Raw genomic sequence first — 13,266 nt, forward strand, 5'->3', positions numbered from 1 at the left:
ACAAATGTGCTTGACACAATGGATATATGTATGGATTGGGATAAGAGTTGTACGAGCCCCCAATAAAAATGATTAAAAAAAGAAAGAAAGCCACAGGCCTCTCACGGCTATTTTCTAGATCCTTCTGAGTGCCTTGGGGTGGGTTTGAACTGCTAACCTTTCTGGTAGCTGCTGAACATTTAAGTGCTTAAGCTTGGTTGCCCCACCCAAACTAAATCCATTGCCATCAAGTCAACTCATCTGGACTTTAACTACTAGAGGACAGAGTAGATCAAACAAAGTGTATCTACTCAAATGTTAACACCCTCTGTGGCATTCCAAAAACATGATAATAGTCTTTGCTGGGTGGTAGGGTGATGAATAATTTTTTATCAGCTTATCCATGGTTTAAGTTTCTGTTCTCTCCACCCCTTGCAAGTTAGCTCTGTTTTCAGACTTCATTTCTGCCAGTGGCTTTGAAGTTTCCCCAAGTTCAGAACTTCTTGGTCATTTTTAATAGCTCTTTCACTCTCTCACATTTTATCACGACTTTTAAGATTTAGGATTTTATCCTGGTCTTGGACTTGCGTCAGTTTAACTATAGGGTGTCTAGGCTCAGATCTCTGGCTCAGATCTCTGAGTTTTTCTGACTTGGGAGTCTTTGGATGCAGGGACGTATGTTCTTCATCGTTTATGGTTGTCTGAGTGTGCTTCTCAATAGCTCTTACGTTTCCTAAGGGCTACGGCTCTACCTTAACTCTCTCCCTGGGGCCCAGCACCCCTCCCATCACAGGTGTCCCACCATGGCTGTTGAACCTCCTACTCCAGGCTTGTCTACATCTTGCAACTGTCACCTGCATGTGACGTTTCCTCTATAAATAAACAGTTTCTGTTTCAGGTGTAGTTTGCCCTGGATATTGACAGCCTACTTCCGATCTCCCTCCACCTACAAACTTAGAAACTTGAATTCTAGCTGGTATTCAAATCCTTAGCCACAGCGCAAGGTGACCACCCCCACAAAGAACCAAGGGTGACTGCCTGGAGTTCTGTTTTACTTCTTTGGTATTCTGGCTGCTGGGGCATCATTTGCTAAGGAATTCTTGATGAGAGTTTTACTTGTCGGAAGCTGCTCTTTCTGTGGTTACCTTGTTTCTTTTTACAGCCAAGTTCCAGATGGCTCAACAGTGCTTCCAAGGTCAATATTTTGATGGTTTGCTTCATTCTTGCAAACCTTGTTACCTACGATGTTCCAATACCCCTCCTCGAACCTGTCAGCGTTACTGCAATGCAAGTAAGTAATGTTCCTGGAACAATTATTCATGGGTGTGAGCTGTCTTTCTCTCGTTTACCTTCCTTTCTCTTTTCTCCTCCCTCCCTTCTTTCTCTAGTGACTGTCCTGATTAATCAAATGTGAGAGGGAAGATGAGGAGATTGTTGTTTCAGAATCAAAGCAAAAGGAGAGAGGGCAGTGAGTTAAATGCCGACAGGAACAAAGTACTTATTCAGACCAGAACTCACTTTTTTATTCAGCACTATTAGCAAAATCAATGTTCATCAACTCTCCTAATTAAGTGTTCTTCAGAATTTGAAAGTCAATGCTGATACCATCTGATGTTGTTTCCATGAAGGTCTGACTAATTCCACCAAGGGACCCAGTGTGATTTTCTGGGCCTGTCTAGGCCTGTGCCTGATGGTTTCTTTGGCCATTTTCGTGCTGATGTTCTTGCTCAAAAAGATGGGTGCTGAACTACTAAAGGACAAATTCAAACACACAGGTGGGTTTATTGATGAATCTTTGAAGCCTCTTTCCAAGCGGTGGCCCTTGCGAGTCCCAGTTGTCTATTGCTATTGCCCTTGGTGAGAGCCCTTTAAATCGCGTGAGAGGCCAGTTTGTGTAAGGAACTTCCTTAAGGCAGAGGTGAGCCGTCCTCATTCTGGTGCTGGCTCTCTGTTACAGGCTCCGTGCAATGGCAGCCTTCTCCCACCATTTTTCCTTTGGTAATTCCTCTACTGCAGTACCCAGGTTTCCTCGGGAAAGACCCGTCTGACTGAAAGTCAGGACGTGGATGAAACATGATGCTGTCAGACTCTGTCTGGAACAGTGAATTTCCCGAGACGCCATGGTTCTCATACAAATCTCTTTGGGTGAAGAGAGATGTGCTATGAAGGAACAACCATTTGTTCCTCGATGAGTGACGTCACCCTCTCAAAAATAATGGTCTTGAGGAAGCAGTGGAGACCCAGTCCCAGAGAAATGGGTGTTCCATGGAAGGGCTTCTTAAGGTCAGGATCTTCCAGCAGCCTGTGGTCTGGCTCGAAGCACTAAGCCGCAGTGGCCTCACTCCCCCATGCAGAATGAGTACAGCGTACACCCCAGTTGCTTTCTGACTCCCCCGGGAGAAGGGAGATGGGTGTTCTGCAGTTACCACCTTTACTTCTCTCTTTGCCTGGGGTCTGTCAGATGGGTGGGAAGTGACTTTAAGCGTGCTGTTGAGAAGGTAGTAAACTTGAGGGACTCCTTTTTATGTGAGCACAAGAGACATGTTATTATTTATTTCATTTGCTGCAAAATGCTCTGGAAGAGAGGCATCTATACTTTAGTTGCCCATAGGCTGATCTTGAGGGCTGAGACATATGGTCACTCCTGTCACTCTCCAGAGTGACACAAAAGCTCAAAATGCTTTCAAAGGCCAAGTTGGTAACCACCTCAGCAACCAGTGGGGTGAGAGATGTCACAGCTAGATCAACCTCTCCCTTCCCAAGGGGGCAGGGTGGAGCTGCAGCCACACCTTGCCTGCAACTCTGGGCTTCAGCAGCTTGATCCCCTGCAGGGATTCGAGCACCTTTTAAGTGAGAGCACAGTCATCCAGCTTGCCAGGTAAACACTTTAGATTTTCAAATGTGGACAAAACATGCAAAGGCGCTGTATGCCCCTAACCATGTATGTTTTCAAACCAATGGTGGCCTGTGAGCCTGTGTGTGGCTTGTAGCGCAGGACACCCTCCTGCTTCTCAGAATCACGAGGCCATGTGTCTCACTGTGCTTCGGAGTCCTGACGTGTACTGCTAAGGCCGCTGTGACCACAGCCCTGGGAAGTGTACGTTAATGTTTCTGTTTTTGCATAACCAGGACCAGCTCTCCAGGATGTGGCTAACGTGGACCTGGACAGCAGCAAGACTGGGGTTGAAATTGCCCTTCCGAGCGGCCTGGGCTACACTGTGGAAGAATGCACCTGCGAAGACTGTGTCAAGAGCAGACCCAAGGCCGATTCCGACCACTTGTTGCCCCTACCAGCGATGGAGGAAGGCACGGCTATTCTTGTCACCACAAAAACCAGTGACCATACCAATAGCCTGCCAGGTGCTGCAAGTGTCAACACTCCCCGCCCCCCGACCCCATTGCCTTAGTCACCTCTGACTCCTAGTGACCCCAAGTGGGCCAGAAGAGAAGTGTACTTGCAGGGTCTTCATTGGCTGTGACCTTTCAAAACTGCTGGGCTTTTTTCCCCTGGACACATGCCGGGGTGGGTACCAATCTCCAATCTTGAAGTTAACCATTTGTACCAACTAGGGACTCTGAGGTGGGGTGGGTGGGTGGGGACTCTGAGGTGGGGTGGGTGGGTGGGGTGGGAAATAGGGGTCTGTTTGACTTTCTTTCTTTTTTTTTTCTGGCTTTCTACTAGATAGTGAACATTTTGACTACCATAGAGATACTTTCGGAAGCCCTGGTGGTGAAATTAAAGTGCTTCACTGCTAACCAGCAAGTCGGTGGCTTAAATCCACCAGGGGCTCTGGATGGGAAAGAGCTGGGTGTCTGCTTCCATGAAGAAGGACGGCCTTGGAAGCCCTGGGAGGCCGCGTGATTCTACTCTGTCCTTTAGGGTTACATGAATCAGCTGGACTCAATAGCAGTGGGTTTTGAGATCTTTTGAAAATCTTTTGCCAAATGGAAAAGCCGATGCAACATATTGCTTTAGGATAGCTCTAGTTACCACTTGTGCACAAGGCTTTTTGGTCACTGATTCTGGAAACTCATTGTGTTAGATTTCTTTGCCCTGTTGGAGATGTAAGTACAGACAAGTTCTTTGTTTCGTGATTAAATTCTTGACTTGTTAAAAAAAGAGAAAAGAAATCACTGCAGTGTGTCGATCTGAGTCACCCCTGCCTGTGGCTAGATCACTTCCCTCCTGTCCATGCATGTGTTCATTTCAGGGCAAATCAACGTGTAATTGAAAACTGGGATAAAAGTATACCAGGTACCATTTTCGGACCCAACGTTAATGTGTCCCGATCATTATAGTCCCTGGAGGCGGACATCATGCTTAGTAAAGCAGAAGCTCAATGAAAAAGAGGAAGACCCTCAACTGACACAGTGGCTGCAACAATGGGCTCAAATACAACAATGATTGTGAGAATGCTTCAACCTGGGCAGTGTTTGTTCTGTTGGACTTGAACCAATGGCTAGCACTGAACAGCAGCAACAACATTCATGTAGCCTTATTAATGTGCCAGACACTGTTGTTTTTATATTTTTGTTATGCTTTAGGTGAACGTTTACAGACCAAATTAACTTCCCATTCAATATTTTGTACATGATTCCATGACGTTGGTTGCATTTCTCATAGTGTGTCAGCATTCTCCCCTTTTCTGCCCTGGGTTCCTTATTTCCTGGTGTCTGGACTTTCTGCTCCTTCCTGCCTTCTCATTTTGGCTTTGGATCTCGCATGATAAATGGTTCTAAGGAACTCTCAGCTGTTATCACTTATTTTACGGTCCTATCTATTGTTTGACTGAAAGGTGGTCTCTGGGGACGGCTTCAGTTCCACGTCAGAAGGGTGTCTTAGGGCCAAAGTCTTGGAGATTTCACTCGTTTCTGTCAGAACTGTAAGTCTACTTGTGTGTCTGTGTTTTTCTCCTACTCTTTCTACGACCCTTGGTTATGCTCCCAGTCAGGGAGGTCAGTAGTGGTAGCTGAGTACCATCTAGTTCTTCTGGTCTTGGGGCCATGTGACAGTGGTTCCTGTGGTCTTCTCGTCCTTTGGACTAATCGTTCCTTTGACTCTTTGGCGTTCTTGTTTCTCCTTTGCTCTGGACAGGAAGAGACCAATACTTGTATCCTAGATGGCTGTTTGCCAAGATTTACCACCCCATACGCCATTCTCCAAAGTAGGATGCAGAACATTGTCTCTATCAACTATGCTGTATCAATTGATGTAGATGTCCACTGAGTCTATGGTCTGTTGCCTTCAGACTTAGGCACGTTGTTGTGAGGTGTCTGGTTCTGCCTGAGAAGTTTCCACGACTGTGTCCTTGTGTGCTCTAATGTCTGTATTGATATATATGTAGCACCTATAATTATGTACATAGAAATACCCACAACCAACCGTGTATCTGCAGGTGGGTGTGTTACCAATCTACCTGTGAATCCATTTGTAAAATACTGTTTGTTAATACATTGTTGCAAGAAGATCTATTTTGCAGTAATTATTCCAAGTAAAAAAAGAAATAACCAACCAAATTTACTGCCATAAAATTTATTCTGACTCATAGTGACTCTATAGTCAGGCTTTATTCTTGTCTATCTCAGTGTGTTCCTTAGCCTTGGCCACATTGTGCTGACTTTTTTCATATTGTGAATTGCCTTTCCCTTCACTGTTATGAGCATGTGTTCTTTATCTAGTAATTTTTTCTCCTTCTCACTTCCATTCTTGATAACCAGCTAAGAAGTTACAATCTTGTGTAAATCTTTAAAAAATAGTGGTTGATTTATAAATCTTAAAAAAATAGTGTTTACATTATTTGTCCTTTTGTGATTGACTTATTCCACTCAGTACAATGTCCTTCAAATTCATCTATGTTGTGAAATTTTTCTTGGATTCACCACTATTCTTTATTGCTGCATAGCATACCATGGTGTGTATGTACCAGTTTGTTTATCCAGTCATCTGTGATGGGCACTGAAGGTGCTGCATTGAATATCAGTGTGAATGGGTCTGTTTATGTCATGGTTCTCAGAGTATATACTTAGGAATGAGATTGCTGGATCATATGGTATTTCTGCATTTAGATTTTCAAGAAGTGCCACACCAGTTCCCATAGTGGTTGTAGGATTTTACATTCCCACCAGCAGTGTATGAGGATTCCAATATTCCTACAATATGGCCAAATATTTGCTACATTTTGGATCACTGAGTTAGAAGTGACTCAATGGGAGTGAGTTTGGTTCGGTTTTGGAGCTTTGTTATTTTTCTTTCATAATCTTTATAGTTTTATATTTATGTATCTGGTTCATTTTGAGTTCGTTTTTGCATACCAGTGTGAGGTATGGATCTGGTTTCACTTTTCTACAGATAGACATCCAATTTTCCAGCATCATTTGTTAAAGAGACTGTCTCTCCCCATTAATGGATACATAGATTTACTTCTAGAATCTCAATTCCTCTATGTATTGTACCAATACCAGGCTGTTTTGACCAGTATAGTTGGTTCTAAGACCAGGTGGTGTGAGGTCTCCTACTTTGTTCTTCTTCAGTGGTGTATTATTTATCTGGGCCTCCTTTTTTTTTTTCAGCCTCTTCTCTTTTCATATAAAATTAAATAATGTTGTTGGAGTTTGTATCAGAATTACATTTTATGTATAGATTGCTTTGGGTAATATTGCTATTTTCACAATGTTAAGTCTACCTATCCATGAACAAGGGGTGTGTGTGTGTGTGTGTGTGTGTGTGTGTGTGTGTGTGTGTATTTCTTGGCCTTTTGCAGTATTTTCTTTCTTTTTTAAAAAATGGTTTTATTAGGAGATAATCCAAACACCATATAATTCAATAGTTAAGTTATATACAGAAGTGTTGTATAATCACTACCACAATCATTTTTAAAGCATTTTCTTCCTTCTTATTATTGGCTCTCCATTACACACACCCCAACCTCCCCTGTTGTACCCCCCAGGAACTCTTAATTTCGTTATTCACCCTTCCTGGTTTTCTTTACATAAGTCTTTTACATCCCTGGTTAGATTTATTCCTAAATGGCTTGTCTTTTGTGAGGAGATATTGTAAAAGGGACTTTGTCCCTGATTTCCTTTTACAAGTTCTCTTTCTTGATGTATACTTTTTGTATGTTTATCCTAGCTCCTGCAAGTTTGCTCGAATCCTTCAATCAGTTCCAGTAGTTTTCTTGTTGAACGTTTGCAATATTCAATGTATAGGATTATAACTACTGTGAATATGGAAATTTTTAATTTTTTTCTTACCAATTTAAGGGCGTTTATGTCTGTTCTGTTCTGAGGGGAAATGCTTTAAGTCTTTCTTCATTGAGAATAATGTTGGCTATTGCTTTGTATAAATATCCTGTTTAGTATAAGGTATTTCCCTTCTATTCAAAATTTTTCTGAAAGTATTTTTTATTATTAATGCAAGTTATATTTTATCAAATGCCATTTCTGCATCAACTGAGATGATCATGGGACCCTTTATTTGTTTTTATATATGTGGTAGTTTACATTGATTGCTTTTCTAATATTGAACCATTCTCATTTTTCTTTTCTTCTTTAAAAAATCATTTTTATTGGGGGCTCGTACAACTCTTATCACAATCCATACATCCATCCATTGTATGTCGAGCACATTTGTACATTTGTTGCCCTCATCATTCTCAAGACATTTGCTTTCTGTTTGAGCCCTTGGTATCAGCTCATTTTTCCTCCTCCCACCCCACCCCTCCTCCTTCATGACCCATGATAATTTACAAATTATTATTATTTCGTCATGACTTACACTGTCTGACATCTCCCTTCACTCACTTTTCTGCTGTCTGACCCCCAGGGAGGGGGTTATATGTAGATCCTTGTAATCGGTTCCCCCTTTCTACCCCACTTTCCCTCCACCCTCCCAGTATCGCCACTCTCACCACTGGTTCTGAAGGGTTCATCTGTCCTGGATTCCCTGTGTTTCCAGTTCCTATCTGTACCAGTGTACATCCTCTGGTCTCGCTGGATTTGTAAGGTAGAATTGGGATTATGATAGTGCGCGGAGGGTGGGGGTGGGAGAGAAGCATTAAAGAACTAGAGGAAAGTTTTGTATTTCATTGTTGCTACACTACACCCTGACTGGCTTGTCTCCTCCCACGCAACTCTTCAGTAAGGGAGTGTCCAGTTGCCTACAGAGGGGCTTTGGGTCCCCACTCTGCACTCCCTCTCATTCACAATGATATGGTTTTTTTTTGTTCTTTGATTCCTGATACCTGATCCCTTGGACACCTTGTGGTCACACAGGCTGCTGTGCTTCTTCCATGTGGGCTTTGTTGCTTCTGAGCTAGATGGCTGCTTGTTTACCTTCAAGCCTTTAAGACCCCAGATGCTATATCTTTTGATAGCCGAACACCATCAGCTTTCTTCACCACATTTGCTTATGCATACATTTGTCTTCAGCGATCGTGTTGGGAAGGTGAGCATCATGGAATAAGCATAATTTTTTATAGCATTTTGTCATGATCTTTTTTTTTAACTTTAGTTGGTTCTGTCCTAATGTCACTCATCTCCTTTCATACCTGGGTTATTTGTTTTTCTTTAATCAATTTGACCAGTGGTTTGTTGATTTTATTGATTCTTTCAAAGAATCAATTTCTGGTCTTACTGATTCTATTGGTTTTTTTCAGGTCTTTGTTTTGTTTCATCTGCTCTTTTCTTTAGTATGATGGGCATCTTTTGCTGCTCTATTTGTTCTAGTTATAGACTTAACAATTTTGGCTCTGTATTTTTTTTGGAGTCTGTATTTTTAGCTACACGTTGACCTTCTGAGCATTACTTTTGTTAGGTCACTCTGTAATTCAGTGAATTATTTAATTTAATTATTTAATATGGCCTTAATTACTCCCACCAAATGACCCACTCTGAGGGAAAAAGATGAAGCTTTCTAATTCTGTAAACAGTTACAGCCTTCAAAACCCACAAGGGCAGTTCTACCCTGTCCTACAGGGTCACTATGAGTTGGCATCAACTCAATGGCAGTGAGTTTGGGTTTTGGTTCCTGTTATCACTTTCTAAGTTTATAGCACTGTGATCAGAGAAAATGCTGTTACTATAAAAATATTTTGGATTTTATGAAGTTACTTTATGTTCTAAAATGTGGTCTATTCTACAGAATGATCCATGTAACAGGGGCTTCAAAAAAGATTAGAAAATTTCAATTAACTTTTAATTCCATTTTCCACAAACTTTTGATGCCACCATATACTTGGCTGCTGTTGGCGCGAGTGTTCCGTTTATGTCTATGTCAAATTGGTTGATTCTGACATTTAACTCAAGAACCAAACTCACTGCCATCGAGTTGATTCTGACTTATAGCAAACCTATAGGACAGAGTAGAACTGACCCTGTTGGTTTCTGAGACTGTAACTCTGTATGAGAGTAGAGAGCCTCATATTTCTTCCATCTTTGTGGCATTTAGATCTTCTATATCATTGTTAGGAACCGTGATAGCATTGCAGTTTATCAGTAGTTCAAACCCATCAGTTTTGAGGGCGAAAGATGAAACTTTCTGCATCCTTAAAGATATATAGCTTCCGAAACCCACAGGGCAGTTCTATTCTGTCCATAGCATTGCCATGAATCATGATTGACTTTAAGACAGTGAGTTTGTATATATTGTTGTTGAGTTTTTGGTTTTTCTGTCCTGAAAGTGGCATGTTGAAGTCTCCTACTTTTATTTTGGAATTATTTTTCTTTTCAATGCTGTTAGTTTGTTTCATGTATTTTTGAGTCCTGTCATTGTGCATGTATGTATTTATTATGGTTACATTCTCTTGGTCAATGTCTTTCCTTGTCTTTTATGGTGAATTTTGCCCTAAAGTTTATATTAATAAGGAATAACATTGATCTCCTGCTCATTTTTGATTGTTTGCTCAATTTTTTCCCTACTCTTTGAATTTTAATGTATATCTTTTTGCCCAAGATGTGCTTCTTGCAGACAGGGAACAGATGGGTTGTGTTTTTAATCCATTCTGTCATTCTCTCTCTTTACTGGTGCATCCATGTTATTTATATTCATTGTGATTATCAATAGGTATAATTTTACTTCTGTAATTTTTTGTTTTTGGTGTGTGTGTGTGCGTGTGTGTATGTGTATGTGTGAGATGGTGTTGGTTTCTTTGTCCCATTTAGTTTTATTATTTTTGTTTGTAGATATTTTATTTCTTATTGTTATTGATTTCGTTTACTGTTTTTTTTATATTTTGTTTTAAAACGAGCTTTGTTTTATTTAAATTTTTTAAAAGTAGTTTTATTAGTAAATAATTCATATATCATACAATTAAATGGTTTATATAGGTTTACTTATTTTGCGATTACCTTGAAATGTACCTGTATCTTCCTAAGTTTAATAGGCACTATTCTAAGAGCTTACATGTACTAACTCATGCAATGGGCACAGAAAATCGAAAGGTTGTTGGACCATTATTCCCATTAACCCATTTTACAGATATTATCCCCATTTTACAGATATGAGGGGGTTTAAAAAAGCTGGTGGGAATATTGCATTAATTTTTTTTATTTCTGTTTTTCATGAACCTTTTAAAGCCTCATTGCAATGACAGAACTAAAGTAGGACAAGTTAACATAGCCAGTAATTTGCAGATCAAGGATTTAAACCCTGATAGGTTGATCTATTTTTCTCCCTTCTTCACATCAATTACATTCTATGCTTGAGTTCCTTATTTTTGAGTGGTTACAATGTTAGCCATTACAGGAGAGGTGGGGAGGGTTTGAAGGTTCCCTCCCCGGAGTTTTATTAAAGGCAATGCAACAGGGATGCCCGCTGGTCATATTAGCTTTATTTACTTGGTTACTGCCACGATATGACATAGCCCTTCAAGATCTTAGGGCTCTGTGACATTTGTGCTAGGTCTAGGATATGGGGAACATTGGTGGGAACTTTCTGCCTTCTTGGCTTTCTTTGGGGCCCTTCAGGTCTATGTTGCTGTTAGGTACTGTCGAGTTGGTTGCAATGAGGCTTTAAAAGGTTCAAGAAAACACTACTGGGTCCTGTGCCAACCTCACATTGTTCTTATGTTTGAACCCACTGATGCAACCACTGTTGTTAATCCATCTTGTTGAAGGTCTTCCTCTTTTTCACTGTTCCGCTACTTTACCAAGCAAGATGCCAATATAATTTAGTGGTTTAAGGGTCAGGCTTTTGGTGCTAGATTGCGAAGGAACGAATTCTGGCTCTTACTAGGAAGTTAAAGATCTTGATTGACAAAGGAAAAATTATTTACCCTAGCCTGTTTTCCCATCTGTGAAATGGGAATAACATTATCTACCCAGAAGACTGTTTTAAAGATTGTTGTTAGTTTCTAAACAGTCAGTTCCAGCAGAGTAACCCTGTAGGAATGAGTATGCAGAGATGGTTTCTAGCCCTGTATGGGTCCTAAGCACTTTTTATTAGTTGCTGTCATGGATTGACTTGTGTCTCCCAAAATATGCTTTACAGAATGACCCATAAGGAAGTGGGCTGCTGGTAGAAAATGTAAGAACAAGCACAAGTTATTATTTCAATGATCTTACCTGAAATGCTATGAAAAGGTGTGGGGTGCTATGATCTTCCTGACAAGCTTTATCCTGCCAACGACCACAGAGCAGTGAGTCCGAAACTAGGCTTTCTGAGGAAGGAGTGAGTCACACCTATTGTTTAAGAACAAAATAATAACTGCTGTGAAGCATAATTTTGAAAAAAAGAAAAAACGATCTCACCAAACTTAACTACTCTTATTTATTTTTAAAAAATCCCCATTATGATTACAATTTTTAGTGTGTGTATTATGATAGACTGGATCTTATATTGTTTTCAATCAGATGGCAGCGGTACTTTTTCATTTGCTCTATTTTGACACAGTTGTCATTGTGGCAGACCAACTTTTGCCTTGGGTCTTCACTGAATACATTACCACTTTCCATGCCTCCACAGTCTTCTTGTTTTCAACAGCTGCAAGAATTTGCTGTGTGATGATGGGTCGAGCGGCTTAGCTGTTCTGTGGTTAGATTTTGCATGCTTTCCACTTTTTTTTATCACAAATCCACAGCACATCCTTCTCTACAGAGCTCTTGACTGCTGCTGAGAAGTTTTTGAAAGATAAATTCCCAGGGTGGGGAGGTGGATCACCTGATGAAAGGCAATGTACAGGTAGAATGTGGACAATACTGTGGGCTTGTTTCCAGGCCACCGCAGTAAAGTCAATCGTGCCATAACATGATTGCACAAGTATTTCGTACTTGGGGTTTTCATATAAAAGTCGACATATATGTTGACACTAGGCTGTAGTCTATTAAATGGGCAATAGCATTATGAAGACATTTAAAACATTGTGAGGATTAACAAACTGACACAGGCATGAAATGAGCACAGACAAGCAAAAAAATGGGGTGGATAAGCTATGTCAAAGAGAAAATTGTGCTAACAATTCACAAGTTTATTGAAGAAACAATGATATTGGGCAGTAGGATATATGGATTCATAAAATACTGCAGCAAAAGGAATTTTTGGAGCATAATATAGAGGATCCAGGAACTTACAGGAAAACTGATTGGTTGGCATTTACAAAATCAGATTTTAATGGCAGGGTTCACAAACACGATTTTGCTGACCATAAAGTTTGAGTCATTAAACAGCTTTTTCTGTGGATATTTCAATGGCTTCCCTAAAACACATTGCTCTTCCTGGAAGAGTTCTATGAGAGGAATGGGGAAGGAAGGAGGAGAGTGCTTGAAGAAGTCCAGACGTATGCTGACTTTTGAAAATCGGCTCAGAATAAGCAGTAAACACTGTTTGACTGACTGCCATCGAATCAATTCCAACTCACAGATACCCTTAAGCACTGATTTAGCGCTTAAATTCAGAGCACCGGGTTTGCAGAAGGCTCTGGATAGCAGTGAAATCCAAAATCCACGTGGATTATGCCTCCATGCCTTCTGGCCATTAACCTGGGATGGGAACAGTCGGGCAGCGTGCATTAGAAAGTGGATTACTTCCATGCCAGCTGACCAGCTCAGGGAGGCAGTTTTCTTGAGGGGCTTTCTTGGGTGTGTCCTGGATGTAAACTGCTGTACTGGGGTCCCACAGCCAGGCCCTGACTGGCTTGTTCAGAAGGCGCTGGACCGGACCAATCTTTAAGCTCTTCTAACGTAACACAATCTCAGCATCTTTCCCACTTCTGTGCCCCACCCCCTTTAACTGTTTGGTATCTATTTGTATCCAGTCATGCTTTTGTGACAGTTCCCTTTGCCTCCCATGTCCTT

The 13,266-nt window shown here is 41.0% G+C and overlaps 1 protein-coding gene across 1 annotated transcript in view; it reads left to right on the forward strand.

Annotated features, from left to right (window-relative positions):
* TNFRSF17 (TNF receptor superfamily member 17) overlaps window positions 1-3,386 on the forward strand; it is a 5,898-nt gene extending 2,512 nt beyond the window's left edge. Inside the window, exons 2-4 of the mRNA XM_013005517.2 lie at window positions 1,088-1,270; window positions 1,608-1,754; window positions 3,109-3,386. Coding sequence (XP_012860971.2) covers window positions 1,088-1,270; window positions 1,608-1,754; window positions 3,109-3,386 — 608 coding nt within the window. The remainder of the gene's footprint in view (window positions 1-1,087; window positions 1,271-1,607; window positions 1,755-3,108) is intronic.
* Window positions 3,387-13,266: the final 9,880 nt, after the last annotated feature.

The sequence above is a fragment of the Echinops telfairi genome, unplaced genomic scaffold (assembly GCF_000313985.2).
Source record: "Echinops telfairi isolate 266 unplaced genomic scaffold, ASM31398v2 ScPeMD7_5;HRSCAF=22, whole genome shotgun sequence".
Taxonomy (NCBI): domain Eukaryota; kingdom Metazoa; phylum Chordata; class Mammalia; order Afrosoricida; family Tenrecidae; genus Echinops; species Echinops telfairi.